Source organism: Chaetura pelagica, unplaced genomic scaffold (assembly GCF_000747805.2).
Source record: "Chaetura pelagica isolate M959 unplaced genomic scaffold, ChaPel_1.0 scaffold613, whole genome shotgun sequence".
Taxonomy (NCBI): domain Eukaryota; kingdom Metazoa; phylum Chordata; class Aves; order Apodiformes; family Apodidae; genus Chaetura; species Chaetura pelagica.
This window is the reverse complement of record NW_009952571.1, coordinates 182,534-205,909: the sequence shown is the minus strand read 5'-3', so window position 1 is coordinate 205,909 and position 23,376 is coordinate 182,534. Positions and strand designations below refer to the sequence as shown.

General features: G+C 41.4%; 1 protein-coding gene across 1 annotated transcript in view; it reads left to right on the top strand.

Annotated features, from left to right (window-relative positions):
• Positions 1–12,999, top strand: part of BUB1B (BUB1 mitotic checkpoint serine/threonine kinase B) — a 20,621-nt gene extending 7,622 nt beyond the window's left edge. The window contains exons 7-22 of the mRNA XM_009993550.1: positions 124–350; positions 641–750; positions 1,373–1,470; positions 1,763–1,815; positions 2,295–2,375; positions 2,615–2,696; positions 3,153–3,266; positions 3,966–4,247; positions 5,181–5,344; positions 6,753–6,899; positions 7,070–7,182; positions 7,445–7,606; positions 8,719–8,861; positions 10,004–10,175; positions 10,551–10,657; positions 12,810–12,999. Of these exons, the coding sequence (XP_009991852.1) occupies positions 124–350; positions 641–750; positions 1,373–1,470; positions 1,763–1,815; positions 2,295–2,375; positions 2,615–2,696; positions 3,153–3,266; positions 3,966–4,247; positions 5,181–5,344; positions 6,753–6,899; positions 7,070–7,182; positions 7,445–7,606; positions 8,719–8,861; positions 10,004–10,175; positions 10,551–10,657; positions 12,810–12,999 (2,245 nt within the window). The remainder of the gene's footprint in view (positions 1–123; positions 351–640; positions 751–1,372; positions 1,471–1,762; positions 1,816–2,294; positions 2,376–2,614; positions 2,697–3,152; positions 3,267–3,965; positions 4,248–5,180; positions 5,345–6,752; positions 6,900–7,069; positions 7,183–7,444; positions 7,607–8,718; positions 8,862–10,003; positions 10,176–10,550; positions 10,658–12,809) is intronic.
• The last annotated feature ends 10,377 nt before the right edge of the window (positions 13,000–23,376 follow it).

The window sequence follows — 23,376 nt, the reverse complement described above, 5'->3', positions numbered from 1 at the left end:
TTATTCTTGGGTGTTTTTCTGACAACAGAAGAGAATGTCTTTAAGCTACTCCACAGATACGTTCTGTTTTCTCCTGTTTTGTTTTCCCTGTGTTACACTGAAGTACTGACTGTATTTTTTCAGGACTCCCTGCAAAATTGAACCCAGCATAAACCGTGTGCTAAGCGCCCGCAGACTTCAGCAAGAGGAGGATCCATTGCAGCGAGTGCAGCACCAGCAGCAGGAGACTCAAGAAAAGAAAGAGGTGGTGATGTACTGTAAAGATAAAGTTTATGCTGGAGTTGAAGAGTTTTCTTTGGAAGAGATCCGAGCTGAAATCTACAGAAAGAAAGCAAAACAGAAAAATGAAGGTATGCTTCAAAATGGATGACATAAGACTTTTGGAGATGGAGTCACAAAGTTACACTTAGTTCTTAGCAGCACACAGCTGTCTGTGGTTGCAGCTGCTTTTTCTGCTGGGACAGGTTTTTTTTAACTGCTCTGAGGTATAGAGAAGGTCACACATCTGACAGCTTTACGTGTAGGCCATGGAACAGGGAAAGATGATCAGAAGTTCTAGCCCCTTCAAAAGTAATTCTAGGCTTTAGCCACAGATTGCCTGTGAAATATACATTGTGCCTTATAAGCTTTTCTTCCTCAGAGGAGATGCAGGCTATAGCCCAGCAGAGGGAAGAAGTACAAAGGCAAATTAAGGAGCTGGAGAAGATATTAAAGGAGAAAGCTGACAAGCAGCAACAACCATGTGAACGGGTATTGTCCTCATTTAACTCTTCTTTTACAAATAATGGCTATTTTAAATCGAAGTCTTAAAGGAGGAACGATATCAAATCTGTTTCTTTTAGGCTAACATTTTTTCAACTCTTTCTTTAGAAAGGATGCTTCAGCCAGTTGTACATGTGCCTCACCCAGTAAATGAGTGCTGGGGGAAATATTTCTTTTCTACTCCTCGAGCCATATCCTTTCACTACAGGACTGTAAATCAAAGACTTCAAGTTTTGTAGTGTTACAAGTATTGTTCTTTAATTATGGGACAAGATACCTTATGCTAAAGTTGAACTTAAGCACTTGGTGTACCTTTACTCAAAAAAATTAAGGGCTAATTGCTCTTTGTTAAGCTCCTTTCATGTATGTTTTCTTATCACAGTCCAGGAGTCTTCTCAATTTACCCTTCTGATTCTCTCCCCCCGAGAGACAGTCAGCACCACTTTGCAACCCTTCACTTCTTCCCTAGGTCCAGTTTCTCCTCCTGTCTTCTTTAATCTATTAGGGCTCTAATCACCTATACAGGATTATCATAATGTTCTTGGAACCTTCTTGTGTGGCTTGTGATTCTATCACTGTAAAACAAAAAAATACAATTTTGCTTTTACAGCCAACAGAGAGAACAGAACCTTTGCCACCTTTAGGACCCCAAGTATTTACTTTTTCCAGTGCAACAGAAGCTGGGCAGCAACGGCCTTGGTTGCGAAGGTAATACAGGATTTTCTTAGCCAGAATGAGAAAATTTGTGGGGATAACTAGTTGACCCACCTGAATCACTACCAGATAGCCTGCTTCTGCAGACAACGTGGGCATGCCCCTGGGCAGCAGCCTGTAACCAAGAGCTGTAGTCTGGCTTTGTACCATCTTGGTTTTTTGTCTGAGAGATCTCAGCTTCTTACAAATAGCATGTGTCAGCTTGTCTTGCCTAGTTTTACAAAGTTAAGTTATGTTTTGTGAAAGTGTGTAAAAGATGAGAAGGAAGTTTGTATGTTTTTCACAGTGAATCCTGGGTCTCTGAAGGTACTTGGCTAGAGAAACCTGCTTGTTCTGAGGGTAAGTACTTCATTTTTTGCCATTAAGAGGGCCATGTTGGAGGGAAGTGTCTTCTGCATGAATAGCAAGACTGCAACAAACTAAAATGAAAAATCTAGGCGGATTAGAAGAATGAAAATGAGGCTGTGCTGGCATGAAGTGCCTTTAGCCATATTCATCAAAGGACCAAGCACCTGGGGGCCGAGAACTGTCAATATTTGAAAGGACAAACAGAAGAGCATTTTTCTTTTAGTAGCCAAAGAGCTTTCTTCACACTTTCATATATACAGTCTTACTAAAATGTGTAAAAGAGTGTAACACTGAGATTGATACTATCTTAAGTCCTTTTTTCCTAAGGGGATTTGATAGAGGAATCCAACCAGAAATTGTGTATTAGTTTTGTTGATGGGGCAGGGTGCTGAAGAAATGAACTTTTGACCTGAGTTGCCTGCTGCTGCTGCTGTTGACAGAGTTTATCTAGTCTCTTGTTGTATGCCCAGATACAGAAAGGGGAAGTGTGTTTTTAGACTCGGAGGATGAACAGGAGAAACAGAGGGATGAGACCAGCCTTGGGAAAAAAGGTACAAATTCTGAAGTATATTCTGAAAAAAGAGCAAGCTAGCTAAGGGAATGTGGTGGTTAGTGTTGTTCGTTAACATGATTAAACTAAGCCTTCTTGTAATAGATTTCTTTAAATGTCACTTCTGTAACATCCTGCTAGGACAGGGTTTTTCAAGGCATTAAATATTTCAAGTAGCATTGGACACACTGTTGTGGAAAAGCTGTTGATACAATAGAGCCTCTTGATTTTTCTTTTTAGGTGTAGGTCTTTTCCCCTCGGATCCTGCCACATCTTTCTCCATATTTGATGAATCCTCTACTTTGGCAAATCAGAATACAAGGTAGAGTTATTAAAGACCTAGATTTCAGGGGGAGGGAAACCTGAAGTATCAAGCCACTTTCTGTACCAGCTGAAATACATTGCTGCTGCTTGTATAGCTGAGGGTGGTTTTCTGTTTTGTTTATATTCATATTTTTTGGTTTATTGCATTACTTGGGAAGTTGAGTTGGATCTAGATGACCTTTAAGGTCCCTTCCAACCTAAACCACTCTATGATTCTACGAAGTTCATGATGAGAAAATACTGTCCTCTTGTCCCTCCTCACTCTAGATCTATTTAAGCTGTTTTAGACGTGGTCTTCATTCTGAAGAGCTGTATATATGGCACTTTACTGCTAGTTCTGTAGTAGAAACTGGTAGATGGAAATTGTCAGTAGACTTTGACCCTGGAGAGGATTCTCTGTTGAAGATTGGAAGCTACTCAAATAAATACTTAGTGAAATGTCACTTTATCTTAGTTGTTCTGCAGATCGTACACAGAAAAGTGCCCGGCGGCCTCTTGCTGTTCGTAAACCTTCCGATTCCCTAACTGCCAAGGAAAACATCCCACCAGAAGCCTGTGTAAGGAAACAGTTTACCCCACAGCAGATTCCCTGTCAAGGAGAAGCCAGCACAGAATGGCCTGCTGATGAACTGAGTGAGATGTCTGGATTGACATGCTGTGTGATAGAGAGCCTAAACTTATGTCCAGGATACTTGAATTGGGTGATGTTCAGATTACACTGGAAATAATCATGTTTTTATTAGCCTTTAAGGGTGCCAATACAAAGACAATGGTAAGGAATCTCCTCAATTTTAAGCAACTGATGAGTGGCCAGGATTACTCATGGTGAACCTTTAAAAAGTTTGTGTGCTGAAGAGCTGTGCTCTGAAATGCTGCCTCCTGCTCCATCCACTTTCTTGCCATGCATCCAAAAAAGCATTTTGGCTCCTGTGTTCCTCACCCAAAGTACCATACACCTGACTCCCTTAAACCTTTGTATCGTGTTTGCTAAGCTGTCTTTGTGGCAGTTTTGCAGATGTTTGTAAAGCTTTCCACAGAGGTGGCAGTTCTTGGCTCACCAAAGCAATTGGCTACTTCATGTCACAATAGACCTTTAGACTGGCTGAGTGAGAGGGTTTTATTCTGAGCTGGGAAGGACTCTGTGTACAGCTATGATATCAAATACTTCTCAGAGTTAAGAAAGGAGAGAGATAAATATTCAGCTTTTAAATAAATGAAAAAAAAAAAAAAAAAAAGACAAAATCTATAGGCTTCCTATTTTTTTCAGGATGAATGGAATTGAACCTTTGACTGAAGATGCAATTGTGACAGGCTCCTACAAGAACATAACCCTTTGTGCCAACCCAGAAGACACGTGTGACTTTGTTAAGGCTGCCCATCTGGCCTCAACACCCTTTCATGGAGTAGCAGTTCAGAGAGTCCCAGCTCCTGCTTTTCCACAGGGTGTCCTGAAGGACGACTGCCCAGAATCAAAGAGGGCACCTCTGAGTCAGGAAACGCTGGTTGGTGAGGGTGCCTACAGTGAAGCTCTGTGTGTAAACAAGCTGAGGTAACTAACAGCAAAGCACCTTATGCCCCTTTTTCTGCGTGTCTTTCCTTGGTTATGGTTCTACTGTTCCATTGCTGAAGAAACAGTTTTTTGAAGGCATCAGACTATACTGCAGACAGACATTTTTCTAGCTTAGGGTCCATTTTATCTTGAGCAGACTTCAGAGGTAATAGCAAATCCACTTGACTTTTCAGCACTACTGCTATGGGGCCTTATGCTTTTTCTACCAAATAACTCGCAAGGAAATCAAGAAACATGTTCTGGTTTTGTTACCAGAAATGAAAACTACAATCCTCAGTTCCTTTTGTACTCATGCTTCTATAGTTATTTTAGTAAACAAAGTGCATCTGGTGATTATGGCTTAGATTTCTCCTACAGAGGAAAAAAGCTGGAGGGAAGGAAAAAACTGGCAAACAGCCTCCTGTTTCTTATCATTGTAAATAAAAAAAGCATTTGTTGTTTTTTTAATTTAGAACTGAATTGATTTGCCAGCTGTTGGTATGTAAACATGTATACCATGCTGAAGGTGTGTGTTTGCTTGGCAAGTTCCCTGGGAAATCATGCTGATTATAATAAGAAGGAAGAGCAGGAGTTATTTCCCACCCACCCCTACAGTGCTTTCAAAGCACTGTAGCTCTCAATTTTTGTAGCTAAGGGAGTGATAAACATAAAATATGTCTTCTCTTGTAGCAGTCATTTAATAGAAGATAAGATGAAATTAATCTGTAGACTAAGATTTTTGAGTATAAACAATCAGTGAAGCTAAAATGAAGCTCTGACAATAACCTACTGGTCTTCCACTAAGGATGAGAAAGGGCTTCTTTAACATAAGGAAGCCTGGGAGTACACAGTATCCTCTCATAGTCATTGGGCTGGCTTTATCTAGACACTGTATCTTATGAAGGTATCAATAGTTGATGGCTTCATTTACAGCCCCATCATGGAAGCAAGCCTGGAAGACACTCGCTCGTCAGCCGGTTCTGTCCCCTCAGGATCTTCTCTTTCCTCTGTTACACAAATATCTACCATTAAATACCTGCATATCCCTGAGAAACTGGAACTTGCTCAGACCTTGCCTGCTGGACCTGATTCTGGAGGTATCAGTGAAAGCATTACTGGTTAGTACTGAACTTTCACTCACAACAACTAACTTCAGCTGCCTCTAAACTGTGGTGCTTTTTCTTTGCTTCCTATATTCTACGATCCTTTTTGTGTATTTCCCATTGCTTTGACTTGTGACTGAAGTTGTCTACCTTCCCAGAAGCAGTAGTGAGGCACACATTTTACAGCATGCTTGCCAGCATCCAAAATATGTTAGTACTAAGGTGACATAAAAGTTATTTCAGGTATTAAAGCAGGAAGTGTGTAGGAGTCATGGGGTCCAAGTCTGAAGTTAAAAAATTTGGACTGGATAGTTTGTAGTGAGAACTTCTAAGACAGCTTTGTTTTCATTTGATTTTTTTCTCTGTAATCACCCTGTGTGTTCTCCCAATGTGCTGCTCAGTGTCACAGTGAAAATCTAGTGAAAGTTGCACAATTTTGGTTTTAAATTTGCTCTATTTGCTGTAAAATATAGTGCTCCTTGACAATGTATTTTTTCTTATTGAATGAAAACAATACTGGTCCTTAAATAGTTAATGTAATTTATTATTTTTTTTCTAGCCAAAGACCTTTGTTTTTCTTTATTCTAAATCTTTATGGTTAGAACATGAATGGTCTATGGAAGCTTAATGTGGTGTGAAAGCTTAAAATGTTGTCACCTATTACTAGTCGTAGTCTTTGGGAGAGGAAGACCATAGAAACAATCTAGTTCTGCTGTGTTTTACTCTGCTTGATCATTTGATATCAACTTTTCAGGCTACCTGGGTTTTGTACAGATAAACTAATTCATCAACTGAATGATTTTTCTCTCTGTTCTATTATGTAGGAAAGTAAACCGAGACCATTATCTTTATTATGTCATTATCTTATGTGCCTTCCAAGAGGTAAAAGCCATTCAACTCTTAATATTGCAGTGGACAGCAGAGCTGAAGTCCCAACTTTGTCCTCCTTTTCTTACATAAAACCCCTCCTGTATTCAAAGGAGTGAGTTTTAATAAAACCCTTCATTAAATTATCGTGAAGTGACCATTTACTCTGGATGTAACTTTTAAAAAGGAGTGTTAATTTGCAAAATGAGTTTGAATTGTGCTGTGGCTGAGCAGGCATATCTATCAAATTTAGAGCTCTGGCTCTTGTGAAAGATACATTCTAGGTGGCCCTGCAGTAGAATTATTGAGGTCTCGTGATGAGATGGTCTGTAAGGTAGTTTCAAAGATGGGTGTTGTGTTCACACTGGAAGAAGCTGTGGAGTGATAAATTGACTTGCTGAGAGGTGATGCAGTAAATCAATATGCAGATAGAGAGCTTCCAATATCCAAGTTACTTTTCTTGACAGATCTAATCAAATCACACAGATTCAACACCCAGTCTCAGCTCATCAGTTTCTATTACCCATCTGCCCAGGTGATGATGTAGTCCAGTCCTTGTGGGGCGCTGAACAGCGCAAGAAGCTTTTGGACCCTCTGCCAGAATCACTGAGTGCTGCTCCAAATCTGCACGTGGAGACTGGGGCTCTGCCTGGCCTGGAGTTGGAGAAAGATGTGGAGCTGGGTAAGTGTGTCCACCCCCAGGAGTGTCAGGGGTCTGTGTATGTTCTGATTGGTAGGAAATAACGTTCATACTCACCCTGACTAGTTTTCTGTGGCATAGATGGGGGATAACTTGAACAGCCTGGGTACGTATTTGCAGTGACACCTCATGAATGTAACCTTCCATAACAGGAAATGAGACTTACTCTATCAAATGGGAATATTGGACCAATGAAGAATGCAAGATGTTGTTTGCCATTCCACCTGACTTTCTCCAGCTGGATGCAAAGGGGTTTGCAATTAAGGTAATGTATACAGTGGGCTTTGTACAAGAAGGGTGAAATGTTTAAATCTCCTTGGCCAATATAAATTAAAATGTGCTAAGTTTAATCTTTTCTGAATTCTGTGTAGCTTCCTATTAATTTTCTATATAGATTTAAAATTTTCTGACTGGAAAATGTCTTCCTTGGTAAAGTGGGGAGGAAAAAAAAGAGGATGAGAAGAATATGATGAGCAATTTTTGCTTTACTCCAAAAATAAATGTTGTTTTTCTGTACCTTCTTGTAGGTATATTCTCAGCCTGTGCCTTGGGATTTTTATATCCTACTGCAGTTGCAGGAGCGTTTGGATGCTGACTTTGACCAGAGCTTCAGTGAGAACTGCAGCTGTTTCCTGTATCACAATGGCTGTGCTCTTCTGCACAGGGATATCAACCGCTTCACGCTTGGGGTCAGTACAGACACACCAAGCACACTTGTGGAAGATATGAACTCTTGCAGAAGTGCCATTAGTGAGTTCTTGTCACTGTGCTCATTGATGAAGATTCCTTCACATGTTTAGTCCTGCAATCTAGAACCTCTCTTTGTTTTATCTATATGCAAATCAGGACTGTCTGTTGCAGCCTTAGAGCTGCTTTCCCATCATGTGCTTCTCTTTCAAGGCAAACTTGAAATATTTTTTCAAATTTTCTTTATTCATGAGTGATAAATGACCTGAGACAAGAACCACATCTTATTCTGCAACTATTTGCATCTAAAAAATCTTGTTTAACTTAGCATCTTTCAATCAGTTCCAGTCTTCCAGTCTGCTGTCGGTGTGCCTGGCCGGCTGGTGGAGGTGTATTCCAGCGAGGGAAGAATGCGAGACAATCAATATGATTGATAGAGCAAACTCCAACTTTATTAGAAATTACAGGCACTTATATACCCTTAGCCCAAATATTACATGTCCAGGGTTGCACTTATGATTGGTCAGTTGTACTAGAGCCTGCCGCGGTCTGAACAGTGACTGGCTCCTTGGCCCAGGCTCAATCAGGACTCTCCACCCCATCTCCTCTTCTGGCACGTTCGGATGAGTACTTCGTTAGCTCGCTTTTTATCAACTGGCTCTCATGAGAGAGTCCTTGGTCGTCGAGGCCCAGGTGTTCTATCAGTAAAAACAGGATTGCTCACATATCCATTGTTTATTAAAACAGCCTGCAACAGTCTGCTACAGCAAGGTCATCACATTTACTGTCTTGCTGAAGGATTTACATTTTAAATAGTCTTGAAAATGCATTTTGAATTGCTGCATATAAATAGGAGACAAATTAATGGTGATTTCAGTCTTCAGTTCAATTTCTTCCTCTTGACCTTTTGTCTACTTCTGAATAATAGTGTCTCCTAAGAGCTCATCGTTCTTTTAATTCTGTATGGGCTGATCATGGGGAAAATCTGATTATAATGAATTCAGGGTGGGGCTGTTATCTCTGAACAGATGAGTAGGGGAAAAAGGTGAGCTATAAGTATTTCACTTAATCTAAGCTAGAATGGCACAGATACGTGTTTGTTCCCTGTTTCCAGGATGTTATTCGTGGCTACAAGTCCATTACAGAGGAAGTTCTCCTACTGTTTGTTTATGACATTCTGAGTGTGGTAGAGAAGCTCCACAAAGCAGAGATTGTCCACGGAGATCTGAGTCCAGAGGCGTTCTTTCTGGGAGACAGGTCTGTCTATTGTATGAATATGGGAGGATCTGTAACTCTCAGTTTCAGCTACAGCTCTTGTGCTTTTGTAATTTCTCCCTTCTAGCTGGGGTACTGATACTGCAGTCCAGTTTTTTCAGGCTACAGTGTATTCTGAACAGAATGAAAACACTTTGTTTAGGAATGAACCTTTAGTTAATTTATTTCTGTAGAAATAGTATACAATGATGTTGTAGAACTGAAACAAAATATTTTTGCTATTGCCTGTGTTCTCAAGTTTCCACTTTACTGCTGTACTGCACAGCTAATTGGTACTGGAATTTTATTTATAATTGATTTATAATTATTTTCTTTCTATAATTTGTTTACAAACTACATACATGTACTACTGAAGCTCTATTACTTTCTTCACACACCCCAATGGCCTTGCATATCCCTTAGGCTGCACACTTCCTATTTTGGAAGTCACTGATCTAACAGTGACTTGGTGGACTTGGGTATCTCCTGCTGGATTTCTCTATGGTCAATAGAAAGCAAACTAAACTGCCAAAAAGTTAGGACAGTGGGTGTGGGGTTTTTTTTAAATGCAAAAACTATCCTAGGACAAGTGCACAGTATCCATTACAAAATATGCTCATAGCATAGAAGTATAATGTAAGAATATACAAGAACAATAGTTAGAAGTGTGATCTGTTTGCATTGCTGGCTTGGCAGTACACTACCATTTATACAGATCCTCCCTAACTGCCTTGTTTGTCTGCCTAGTGTGCAGACTAGGAAAGATTTACTATGAAGTATTATGAAGCTTAATTATTTCTTGTATAAAGTATTTCTGAGACCTTGAAGGAGAGGGACAAGTGCTAAACATGGTGCTGTTTTCCCATTCCACCAGCTGTGTCTCAGATAACTGTGACAGATATCAAAACAGGGTCACCTTTAGCCCTCTGGTGTTTCCAGTTGTTACTCTGGAGTTACCAGTATCACATCTAGGACTCAGGCTGGCAGCTGGTTCCCATCCAGGGGCAGTCCTTTCAGCAGTAGTTCTTCAGCTAACCATCAGAGGGGAGCATTGACATAGCTAAGACACTATGCTTTTAAATTTCACTAAAGCAAATGTTAAGTATGTTGCATTGTCTTATGCTTCATTTGCTTCCTCTGCTCAGGATCTATGATCCATTTAATAGTGAGGAGACGACAAGAGCTCTGAAGATGGTGGATTTCTCTCACAGCCTAGATCTGAGGTTACAGCCTGGAGTAGGTTTGCCCAACAGCCTTCCAATAACCCAGACCCCTCATGGGAAACAGCTTCTGGCAAAAAGTTCCCTTCCTTATCAGGTGTGTATCTATATAGCAGGCCATCTTAGTTTCTGTGTTTCCTTTACAAAATCCCTATTTTCCTAAGTTATATTTTGCAAATTTTGTGGAAATCTCTGATCAAAAAGTACTAAATAAAGATAAATTTTCCTCTGATTAAGTTTTTGGCCTTTAAGTGAAGGGACCTTAAGTAGTGCTGTTCAGTGCCTGTGACGCCTGTCTTTATTTAGGATCATGCAATAAGACCAGAGTGTTGCTTGCTTCGCCAATCTCTGGAAAATTCTGATGCAAAGACCAATTCAGACTTACGTGCACAAAAGCACCAACAGTAGAAATTTGCAGGTGACTGCAGGAGCTGACAGAATTTGAACTTTCTGACCTTTGTTGTGATTGCAGGTGGACTTGGTTGGCATTGCAGATATAGTCCATTTGATGCTGTTTGGGGATCATGTCCAGGTCTATCAAGAGAATTCCATCTGGAAAATCAGCCAAAATGTATCAAAGTAAGTCTTTTTGCAGAGGAGGCTGCTGGGAAAGAACAGACTCTTTTTTTTAATTATTGATTTCCAGTGCTCTCTTCTAGCCTTGTGTTTTGGCTCTAAAACAACTTACTCTGCTGTCATCTACCCTTTGCTCTGAGACTAAACACTTGTTTGCTTTATCAGTTGCATCCTGCAGAATGTTATGCCTTAGCATTTCACAAAAGGATTTTCCAGAGCTCTCTGCTCATGACAGAAGTGACTTGGCAGATGTCAGCATCCAGGGCCGTGGTGTGTCAGCTCCACTGCCTGTGTGGATGTGCTTCTATAACCACTGCTCCAAGAAAGCCTGCTGCCAGCCTGGGAGTTGCCCAGTTCCCTAGCAACCTGCCTTGTACCTCCTAGTTTACTGTATTCAACCCTTGAAAAACATCTTACCATCATAAGCTGTGTACAGGGGAAAAGCACATTTTTCTTTCCTTGGCATGTATCTTTCTCTGTGTTACAGGCTGATACCAGTAGTGTCCAGGCTGCAGCAGCTGCTGCTGAGTATTCCCCATGCATGCCAGGCTGTACCCTGGAGCTTTTGTTTTCCCTTCAGAGGGTCAACTTCCAAGACTAGACTGTGAAGAAGAAAATCACCAAGGGTGATTGTTCTCTGAAGAGATAAATATCAGCAATCTATGGGTTGGCAGTGAATAAGTATCTTATACTGCCTTTGTTTCAGAAATATGAGAAAAAGGCAACTAAGTCATATATGAGAATGGTTTGTGCTGCCCACTGACAGATATTGCAACATTACCTGTCTTTGAGCTAGGTAAATCTGACCTGCTCTGAAAAGTAGAACTCTTGTATATCAATTTCTATCAAAACATGATCTGTTTTTAACAATATTCTGTAGGAAGAGAGGGACAGGTTTCTGATAAGTGTCGCCTTTTTAACTTAGATTTTTATTACTAATTTTTAATTCTACAAGAGATTAAATTGAGCTACTGTAGTTGAAGTCATACAAGGCCTGAGTTGAGAAGGTAGGAAGGAGGTGTTGGGGACCTCATCAGGATGTGGGTATGGTAAAAATGGCAGTAACTGACTGGATAAGGAGCAGAGGGAGCTGAGCAGCAGGTACAGCAAAGTCTGAGTTTGGAAGGATAGAGCTGGCTGTTATGGGGAGTTTGGAGGGGATGGGTCAGGCTTTTGTGAGGTACCCCATAGGAGCCTTGTTTGAATTTTTAGGGCTATTTTTATCACTCAAAACTCCTGAAACGTCCTTATCAACATGTAACCTCCTTTGCTCTGCCTCTTGTCCATGAAGAAAATGGCCTGGAGTCTTGCAGTATATATATATAACTTTTTTTTGTTAGGTTCTGTGTGACTTCATTGTTTTAGAAAATAAAGAGTTACTAGAGTAATAGAACAGACCAGATTCCTTCCTTCTGCTAGTTTGAGAGTCACAGCAGAGCCAGATAATTTGTCCAAAAGACAAAGTCACTCCTAGCTGAGGGAGAAAAGGGCTTCAGGAGTCAGAAGCATTGTGGACTGTGCAAGACTGAAGAGTAAAGGGTTAGCTCTGATGGCAGGTTTCTGAGACTTTAATGAGTCAATCTTTTTAATTATGTTTTGTGGGTATATCTGAGAGAGGAAACTTATTACTATTAATTATCTTTAAATGTTATATGAGAATTCTGGCAGATGGAAGGTGGGGAAAAATGAAGTAAAACTGGCTGTAAACCATTCACATTTTAGTATTTCTCTTGCAGCCTTCCTTTCATATTGACCTGTGAACTTACCTTATTCCCCCATTTGCAAGTTTTACCTCTACCCCTCATTCATGAAAGGAATGGGCCAACTTTGTTGTTTCAAAGAATGCTCTTGAGAACTCCTTCAATTCAAAAGTGCTGTGGCTCAATGATGATGGTGATGATGGTCAGGTACATTAAAGAGATAACTGTAAAACAGTGGCTTTGATAAACTGGAACAGCCAGTCTAGTTACTAGCCAAAATTCCACTGAAGAAAGAGGCCCATATATATAAACTTCACAGCACATTCACTTATGTGGGTGAAGTTACTATTTCACACTTGGTTTTCCAAGGGCATTTAGTGCTGAATGTAAATAGAAATCTTGACAGACATGTCATGTGTGCACACTGTCCCACTGAAAACTGCTCTTTGTTTTAGGGCTGTTGCCAGTGATTTCTGGAGTAAACTTTTGGGGAGAATTCTGAATGCAGATGGTAAGGCCACAGTGCCTCTGCTGAAGGAGTTAAGAGAGGAAGTAAGTGACATGTTTGACAGCTGCCGCCAAGACCGACTTTATGAATCATTAATTGCACTGGGAGAGACCTTCCGCTTGGATAACTTCCTGTGATTTCATGGAGGACAAGTACTTTTTGTATTACACTGAAGAATTTGCTGTTAGATTCTTATTTATTTTTGCTTTCAGACATAAGCATGGACAGTGACTGTGGTTGTTTCTGCAATGCTTCACACAGGACTTGCTAAAGAATGTTGCTAATGCAGCAGTGCACAGATAACCTCCTGAGCCTGCTATGTGAGCTGGTCTGTGGCTGAGCAGTTTCCCAGAGAAAATGGGTTGTCATGACTGCCCATCCCTTTTTGTAGAAATCCCTAAAGATGTGTTTAATGCCTAGCTCACACTGCAGTCTCTGAAGTGTCTTTGTCCTGTGTTTAGTTGGTGTTTTAATTAGTGTTTAATCAATAAAGTTGTATTTGGATAGTAACTCTGTCCTACTGTGCATTCCTGTCAGCTGGTTTCAAAAGTCTGGATTTTGATCCATGCTGAAGGGCTTCTGCCTGGCTGGGAATCGTTTGTGGTTGCTGGACACAAGCCCCTCATTTGGTGGCAGCTTTTGTAACCACATAGGACTTCCTGGGCACTTGAACAAGCCTTGAATGAGTCTACTTGGAATGTGTTCTCATGGATGGTTGTCATAAGAAAGCAGATGAAGTCATGAGTGAAAAATACATTTTTGTTTCTCCATACAAGCACTAGAGTTACTGACTGGATTGAGCATCTCCCAGAAATTCCACTGGAGTCTTCGTTTCCCATCTGTGCTGACATGCTTGCAAGTGTTTGTGGAGACAGATTTGTGTTACCCTTCTATGCCCTGTATTATTGGATTACAAAGGTTTGGATTAATTTTATTCAGAAGAACAGCATTTGGAGGGTCCAAAACCAAGATGCTATGTATCTTAAGTGTAGAGGAACTTCTCAAATGTGGGGTTTACTTCCTCACAGCTTCTCCCACATATGAAAGTGAGAGCAGAAGACTGCATTACCAGTACATTAACCTTATAAAACCAAAGTGGCTTTAAGTGTATATTTTTTTTAACTTGGTCAAATTACTAATTAGATGCAATTCAAGTACAGTCTAAATGGTCTGCATGATACCACATTTGGAATAGGATTGTTGTCCAGATGATGCTTTTTCTCCTATCTGGGTAACTTGCAGTAGGCAAGTTATTATTTTTATGCACAGCTAATTTCCCTGCTTCTAAAATGTCTCAGTAGTATCACAGGTGTTTGACAAGCACACCCCGGACAAGGTCACGGAGATGATCAGAGGGCTGGAGCAGCTTTCCTATGAACACAGGGAGAGAATGAGGAGTGTGCAGACTGGAGAAGATTTCAGGGAGACCTTAGAGAACCATTCTATGATTCTCTAATTCTAAGAAAGGTCAGAAGGACAGAAGTGATTTGTAATGTTGGACACTGCAGAAAAGCACATATGGAGCCTCCTACTCAAGCCCAAGAATCTTATTACTTGTCATTTTTCTTATGATCCATGTTCCAGCAGCAGCTCTCTGAGCTTTAGATCTGTCCCTAGAGTTGGCCAGAGACTGGAAAGAGAACAGCAGACAAAACCTGCTCCTATTTCTTTTTTTATTCCTTCCTAGAATAGTGCTGCAGTGAAAGGTTCTTAAAAGGCTAAAGAAAATGGAAAGAGCTGAGCTTTTAACTTTTTCAGAAATTAAGAGCACCTTGACTGGTGCTCTGGATGCCTTACCATGCACTTCAAGTCATGGAGCCCCAACAAATGCTACAGATATAAATCTAGGCTGATCAAATGTGCATGAGATGTTCATATACTGTGAGTGGAGCAAAACCCCACAGGTACGGCCATTTTCTGCTCATGAAGCTCTGGCAGCTGCACCTGGGTTCAAAGGAGTTGCTGCCCCTGTGTCGAGGGCTCATCAAGATTGTCTGCACCTGAGAAACACAGATGATCCAAATTACCTTGTTAGTCCTGATTCTTGTAATGACCAACAAGGTTACAGAATCCTAATTGCCTGTGTCAGGGCAAATGGCAAGAAAAAGCAGATCTTCACAGTGAAAACTTGAAAAAGGCTTTAGTGAGCCATTTGTCATGTCTTTAGTCTAAAATCAAAATAATTATAGAAGGAAAAAAAATCCTGGTTATTTTTAGGAAGAACACTGTCACTTTACATCTTGTGTCATTCTGACTGACCTACCAGCCTGGCTTCCATACGTTGATGAATTCTGCTTTGTTTCTACCGTATGCTCTATAAATCAGGTCCAACTGTTTTTTAGTTCATTAAATTTATGAAGACTTTTAAAGGCAGACAAATTACACCTCCTGCATGTGCATCAGCAGATAATTCTAAATCTTTCCTCTGTGCTGCAGCTGGTTTCCCAAATAATAAATATTCCAAAATGGCTTTGGGCTAAACTAACTTCTGAGGTGTTGTGCTCCATGCTGTGCACTAGTGATTTCCCTGGTGACTCTCTGGTGTACAGAAGCCTAGTGTTCTTATTCTAAGTGAGTTATTTGACTGTGGTCTTGAGAATTGCTGGTTAGAGGCTCTCATTTAGCCCTGGGCTATGGGCACTCCAGTGTATTGACTATTGATATGCATGTGCTTAAAGATATTGTCCTTAAAGATTGCTAAAGAAAGACTGAAGCTCCTTTAACAGTTTCATTCCCTTGGTTCTTTCTGGTTTACACCCCTTGCCCCTTTGCTTGGTTGATCGAGCAGAATGCCACGGTTAGAAAATGAGAAATAAGGTTTCATTTCCATTCATCCTTTATCTGTTGGAATATTTTAAATTATTAAACAGGCATGTGAACATTGAGGTCACTCAGTAAGACCAGGGAAGAGTCGTTCCTTTTGTCAGTTCTAGAAATATTTGTTCCCTACTCTCTTTTTGTAATAAGTACCATCCAAAGCTATTTAATTATTGATCCCAGGGCTCTAGCTGGTATGGAAGTGTGATTTACAAAGCAGGATCAGCAGCTAAGAGACACCATGCTGACAAAAGACAAATGTTAGTCTTCTGTTCGGTTTCTGTGCCTGAGCTTCTGTTTGTTTTTCCAATACTTTGGATTCTCTTGATGCACAGTTCTTTAGTACCTCATAAAGGGTATGGTTCCTTTCTTAAACTCCTATTTTGATGTACTGTCATAGTTCAAATAATTGTTCACTCAGGAACCATTTTATAGGGAAAAAATTGTTGGAGTATTGCAGAATTCAGTGGTGGCTGGATGTGATTTGTTGGTACATTTCCTCAATATCCAGTCAAAATAGACCCAGTAAAGTCCTTCTGGACCTTTCTGCCACACCATTAGAGCTGCATTTACTCCTAAAGAGCCATCCTGGATTAGTACTTCACCTGTGCTGTGAACTGAACTGACTACAATTTGTCTTTTCATGAGTCTGTTCCCACGGCTCCACAGTCCAGATCTGCAGATATCCTGTTGGAAAAGGTACATATGGCAGGGATTAAATCCAACAGTAAGTGGATACCTATTGTTTTAGTGGCACCATGTCTGCTTCTGCTCTGTTTTCTAGGGGAACCATGGAAGACTTTTCTTCATATCCCTTTAGTGGAGGGTGCCATATTCCTATGTCTTGGAAATATTGCTTAGATCCTGTGCAACTAAAACCAGCAGTTTTTATATCGAGATGTAAAATGTAAGTGTCAGCTGAAAGTCTTGCCTAGCCTGAAGCAGAAAATATTGCTGGCAACTGGTGTGGGCAGCTGTAAAGATAGTCTCATTAGTTTAACATATGGGGAATGTGTAACAGCAATAGTCCCTTTTAATGCAATTTTAAAAGTTTTTATTCCTCCTCATCTCCTAGGAAATAATATTTTTTCACTTGGTGAGCCAGATAACAACAGAAAACTCCCTACAATCCTGTTTTGTTCTTTCAACAGATAATTCCCACACAATTGAATATGAGAGTCTTCTCCATCACTTCTTGTTTAGGAGCATGCAGATCTGCTACACATGCTCTGTGCACCAAGATTAAAATGTTTTACACCTTCCTGAGACAAAACTGAGGAGATTTTTATCGAAGTGAGCATGTTATGTATATATTTTTAGACTGTCCACAAATTGCTTCAGAACCTTCTCAATTACAACTTTAAGTTTGTGTTCTTTCATTCTGTGGCATATCCTTCACTTAAACTTTATTGTGGTTCCCACAGTAATCTTTCCTGATTTATCAATGTCCTTTCCAGAACCAGCTACATAGCAACATGGCTGGATAGTGAAAGGCAGAACAACTGACATGTTATTAGGACACACTGCTGCACTGGACGAGGCTCAGAGAAGAGAGTTCCACTTCTCCTTGCTCTCCCAGTAAATTCACACAGGTCCTCTTAGAATGGGAGGCAGCAAATTTGGAAATGGTGTTTGAGTAGCTGGACTCGTAAAGGAGAGGTATGAAAACTGTGCTACTCCTGAATCTTCTTGCTGTTTCATTATGGTAAAAGCCAAGCTGGTGGGTATTGTGCTGCTGATGGTAATTGTGCTGCAGGAGCTGTGGATGTTTGGCAAAACCCTGTTAATGTTTTTAGCATTTGTAGTTTTGTTAAACTTATATTCCTGAGAGAAACACAGCTCCAGAATGAAGACCCACTTTCCACTACCAGCATTGCTCCTGGTTTTGCATGCAATACTCTACAGATAAAATTTCTGTCCAAATAATTTAAGTCCTGGGTTTTTAGCTTTTGTTGTCGTTGTTTATGAAACTGGTATATTATATTTTGGTATCTGTTTTCATATCTAAATATACACATTTCTAAGTGTCTTGCTCCTGTGGAGGAGACATGGTTCACAAAAGCAAGGTAACACTTCGATATATTCCATTGCTGGTTTCCTACCCTGCATTGGGATTAGTAATTTTTGTTGCTCCCTGCCCCTGTAGTGTTTCTAGGCAGTTGAACTGTACAATCAGCCAGTAACACTTTTCCAAAATAGGTTTTGATACTAGTATCCAGAGAGGAAAACAGGGGCACTCTGTTCTGACTGATGCTGTTGTGTAAGCTGGAGTGTAGCTGTTCTACCAGCTGTGAAGATCCAAGCTATTTTCTTTGGAAATGAAGCCATTTTTAAAACTCAAAACTTAATTTTGGGCCTTGACTTGTATCTTTGTGAAATAATTCGTTTTAGCATCCAGCTTTGAGGAACATCACTGTCCTGTCATATTTCAGTGTTGTAGGTGGTTGCATGTTTGATTTAGGTGCCATACATGTAAATAACACTCTTGACATCTGTGACAGCTTCCCTGACTTGTTCTTCAACCATCCTTTGTTCCTCTCAATTTATTCCAAATGCATTCTAAATGAATTTTCTTGTTCCTGTCTAAGTTCATCATCCTCCATTTTCTATCTCTTGTGTGGCTTGCAGTTTTTACATGCACACAAATGTTTCATGAGGTGAGGGTTGCATCCATGTGCAGGGGCATCCCACATAGCCAGAGCAGAACCAACAGTCAATTAATATTCAAGGTGTTTATAAGCAATACGAAGCCTTTCCATAACAGAGGGTATCCGTCCCTTCTTTTTGTGACATGCAGTTGTTTTTCCTTTCAGAAGTGGCTGTGTTTTGCTAAGGCTGCCTGGATTTTTCAGGATAGAAGTTACTCTACAAACACGAGTGTTCTAGGGCCCCAAAAATAGCTCTGAGCTGGGAAGCTAAATGCAGCTCAAATGAATGAAGTCAGAAAGCTGACAGCATTCACAATTTCATGGGCTCAGGATATTTTCTAACAAGAAAATTCATTGCTGAGACTTGTTGACAGAAACATCAAGGATAGAACCACTGCCTTTGCCTCCACACAGCCCAGCCAAGAGTGGGGGGAGAAAATCAGCTTGTTATAAATAGCCCTGTTCCTGTTGGATTTGTAAATTCAGTGCTTTTTGTGTCAATGACATTGCCCTCTTCTCCATGGCAACTCTCTACGATGTCGAAACTGGAGGGCACCACCAGAGAAACTTAAACCAGCAAATGAACAGGTTGATTCAAGATGATTTAGTTGAGGAATAGTGCAGGGGGTGGGAGGAGGGGGTGGGAAACATGAGCAAACAGGCTACTTGTCAGCTCTGCTTCTCTGGAAAGCTTGCATCTGTAATGACTGTCTCCTAAAACTCTGCCCTCTCTCTTCTTGTAAGTCCTTGTCAGGAGGAGGAGGTGGGAGGAAGGCAGGAAGGCATCTCATTCTCCATCTCCGGTGTGTCTGGAAAGAAGCACTACAGGTGACTAAGCAGGAGGAGCATGACTGACTCACTCCTGAGTTATTTTCTCACTCCCCTTCCCTCCCTCCCTGCCTCCCTCCTATCTTTTCTGTTTGTTTTTTAGCTTTCACCCAACAGCTTGTATTTTGCCCCAGGCCCTGATGAGAAGGAATTAGCAGCAGGCTTTCTTGTTACCTAATGTTCACAAAAATGTGCTTGTGGTTCTCCAGGTGAGGTAATAAAAGCCAACTCTAAAAGCAAGAAAAATTGTCTCTTGGATACAACACCTTTATCTTAGGGGGGGAAAAAAAAAAAAACAAGGGCACCACCAGAGAAACTTAAACCAGCAAATGAACAGGTTGATTCAAGATGATTTAGTTGAGGAATAGTGCAGGGGGTGGGAGGAGGGGGTGGGAAACATGAGCAAACAGGCTACTTGTCAGCTCTGCTTCTCTGGAAAGCTTGCATCTGTAATGACTGTCTCCTAAAACTCTGCCCTCTCTCTTCTTGTAAGTCCTTGTCAGGAGGAGGAGGTGGGAGGAAGGCAGGAAGGCATCTCATTCTCCATCTCCGGTGTGTCTGGAAAGAAGCACTACAGGTGACTAAGCAGGAGGAGCATGACTGACTCACTCCTGAGTTATTTTCTCACTCCCCTTCCCTCCCTCCCTGCCTCCCTCCTATCTTTTCTGTTTGTTTTTTAGCTTTCACCCAACAGCTTGTATTTTGCCCCAGGCCCTGATGAGAAGGAATTAGCAGCAGGCTTTCTTGTTACCTAATGTTCACAAAAATGTGCTTGTGGTTCTCCAGGTGAGGTAATAAAAGCCAACTCTAAAAGCAAGAAAAATTGTCTCTTGGATACAACACCTTTATCTTAGGGGGGGAAAAAAAAAAAAAGCAAAAAAAAAAGCAAAAAAAAAAAGCAAAAAAAAAAAGCAACAGCTTCTGCTTTCTATATGTTGTCCAGGAAACACTGAGGTAACTGACATGCCAGGAAACTGTAAATAACTGCCTTCTTTATCAGTCTACCTATGGAAAATACTTAATTGCCTTAGTGGCAGCCCTGCTGGTTTTGACTTGATTTCTAAACTGACAGCAGTGCGGGAAGCTGTTTCACTTGCTGTCATGATTGCAGATTTGGATTCTGCTGGGTTCCATTTGGGACTCGAGTAGCAGGGACTTAATGGTTACATCTGCAGTTTCAGCCAGTGTAAACTGTTACTGCTTCAATCAGATTAATAAATCTGTCCTAATTTACCTTCCTATGAAGTCTAAAACTTTAGAGCAGTTTTTACCTTCCTTTTTCTGCAGGGTGCCATGAGATCTGTTGCTGAAATTTAGCCTGAAGAAGTGTCTATTTGGTGTTCTATTTTGCACTTTTGAAACTGCATGACATAGACACAGGCAAGTTATGCAAGATCAGCACAGTGTCCACAGTTAGCTCCACATCCAGCCAGGGATGTGGCAATGCTTAGCAGATGGATAAGGAACACCTTGGTTTTCCTGATGGAAATTACTCTTTGCCACCCATGGTCTGCAGTTTGTACCTCTAGGGCACAGGGGTCTTTAATCCCAGGCTCTCAGAGTGTCAGGCTTGGTGTCTGTCACACTGCACTGAAGGGGGGGGGAAGGCAGCTCAGCCAGCCACCCCGGGATTGCAGCAAGGCATCTGTGGTCTTTAGACATTAGAATCTTGATTAGTATCTTGCTCTTGCCTTTTGTGCAAAATGCCACTCAACGTATAGTCCCATCCTCTTTGCTGAGATCACAGCATCAGCCTGTGCTACAGTGAATCCCAGAAAACATTGATTCACTGCATTACAGAATCTTGATGTGCCTGTGTCTACAAAGAGGTCTCACCAGTTTTAGCTGCAGGATTTTAATGGACTTTTTTCTTGTGGTCTCCTCCGGCGAGGCTGTTTCACCTTCAGTGAGTGCCAGCACCTGTGCTGCCCACCAGGAGGGGGTGGCACTCGTGTCCTGCTGGAGGGACAGGCAGTCTGGGCAGGGAGCAGCTGGAGCTCGAAGTGTTTGCATGTGGATGAGACTGAACCCGGATCTTTCTGAAGAAGCTTTCAGATGAAATTGCTGAGAATTTTTGCCTGAAGCAAGGGATGTTTCCCGTGCCTAAGACAAGCGGCAACCTGCAGTCAGGAGGAAGAAAGGACTGAATTCACTCCAGAATTTCTCGGAGATCTTTTTTCAAGGTAAGGCTGCTGTGGGAGGCAGGTGGGGCAACAGGGTCCAGCATTCTAAACACTCACATTGAGATGACTTCTGAAGTTCTGGTTTTTTACCTTCCCAAGCTGTAGAACTGAGATAAATATGATCTCTCTGACACTCCTTTTTTAGACTGGAAGTTTAAATCAGCCCATAAGAGCTAATTTTCTGAGGTCTGAAGCCATAAAAAAGGGGAGAGGGGGGTGCTTTTAACACTGCCTTTTGCCTGTCTCTGTTCTAGTGGGGAATAAATGCCACTGGCTGGGCTTTGAATCATGTACTTACAGAGTAGAATCGTGGGCACTGTAGGAACAGTGGGTGAATTAAAGTAAAATGTAGTAGATAGGCATGACCTTATGGTTTTTTCATTTAATTAAGTGCTTTTAAACATTGTCAAAGTATTGGTTGTTCTGCAGGAGGCAAAATGGAGATGGTCTCTGCCTTACAAACTTGCAGGTTTTCAGTAAGCTTGGTTTGAAGAAATCCTATTGAAACAAGAGCCAGGAGATGGGAAATGTTTTTAAAGCGTGTTTGAATCACACCTGAACAACCAGTTCATCACTGTTGAAAACTATTTGTGGAGAGGCCAGAAAGTAGTAGAGAGCTCCTTGTCCCAGCTGCAGGCAATTTGTTTGAAAAGCCTTATTTAAGGCAGGAAAAAAACCCCACCTTGAATATACAGAGATGGCTCTGGAAAAAATGGGTGAGTAACATCTAAAAATCTTTTATCACCAGTATTCCCTCCTCCCCAGAATAAACCAAAACCTGAAACTCCTCCTTGTTGGGAATCTTCCAGACTGAGAATTGTATGCTTAAGTTGTGGTGTATAAATTATAGTCTTTGATGAAAGTAGAGCAGAGCAGGACTCTTCTAAAGGTGCTGGAGCCATTAAGGAATGCACTTGCTGAGCCTGGAAGTGCAGGGCAGAGTGTAGGCGTGAGTCTACGCTTTCTCTTTGCACACTAATTGATCTAATACTTGTATGCAGTTCTGTCTTGCTTTTGGAAAAGGAATAAAATGTGCTCATAAAAGCAAAAAACATGTTTAGGAAAGTTAAGTGCAGCTAGTAAACTTTGGAAATAGAGCTGAGAAGGAGGGGAAAGCTTTGTCAAGTCTGTGAGAAGTAAAATCAAAATGATCTCTGACTTGCTGCCTCCTCATGGAGTGGTGCCTGGAGGGGAAGCTGTGCCCTGGGAAGGCTGCAGAGTGGTTGGGTGAGATTGCCTGGGGAAGAGCACTTGTGCCCAATCCTCAGGCAGGGGAGGATGGCCAGGAGGGCCCTGGGTGCCAGCAGTCCTGGCATAACTTTCTGCTGGCTCCGCAGCTGGCTCTGCCAGGTGCTGGAGCAGCTAATGCAGTTGGATGCTGGTGCTGCAGTTTGATTCCACTTTGTAGAAGCAGTTGAGATGAGGCTGTTCCTGCCAGCTTCACAGTCGGCAGTCACCAGTTCTGCCTCTGCCACTTGGGAAGCATGAATGAATAACTCTTAAAATGTTAATCTAGTGCAGCTTCCAAGAGCCCTGAATAGTAAAGTCCAGAATACACTGTGATCTGACTCACTATCCAGGGACAGCAAAGACTTTGAAGAGGTGTTTACCCAGTTTGTGGACACAGTGAACTTCAAACTCACAAGGAAAACCTGCCTTGGCAGCTTTCAGGAGTATATTTGGAGAAGACAGATGCAACATCAGAGGGCAGGGGAGCATGGGTGTGCCAGCAGGGCTCCAGAGGAGCAGGAAAACCAAAGAGGAACAGCAACAGGCTGTGGGCTGGTGCATGGGGCAGCACAGCAGCCAAGATGGCTTAGAGGGCTATGGAAGATGCTGCTTTGGGCAGTGTCACTTGACATCATTTTAAACTGGAATTCTGCATAACCAGTGTTAAGCACCGGATTATCTTCCCTGGGATGGTTCTTTAGCGAAATCTTATATTTCTTTTTGCTGACAGGATCTGGGGAGAGGAAGGGACTTTTTTGCAGTTCCTGAGAGAGTTGTGGAGGGAGGGATAAATAGGAGGAAGCCAGTG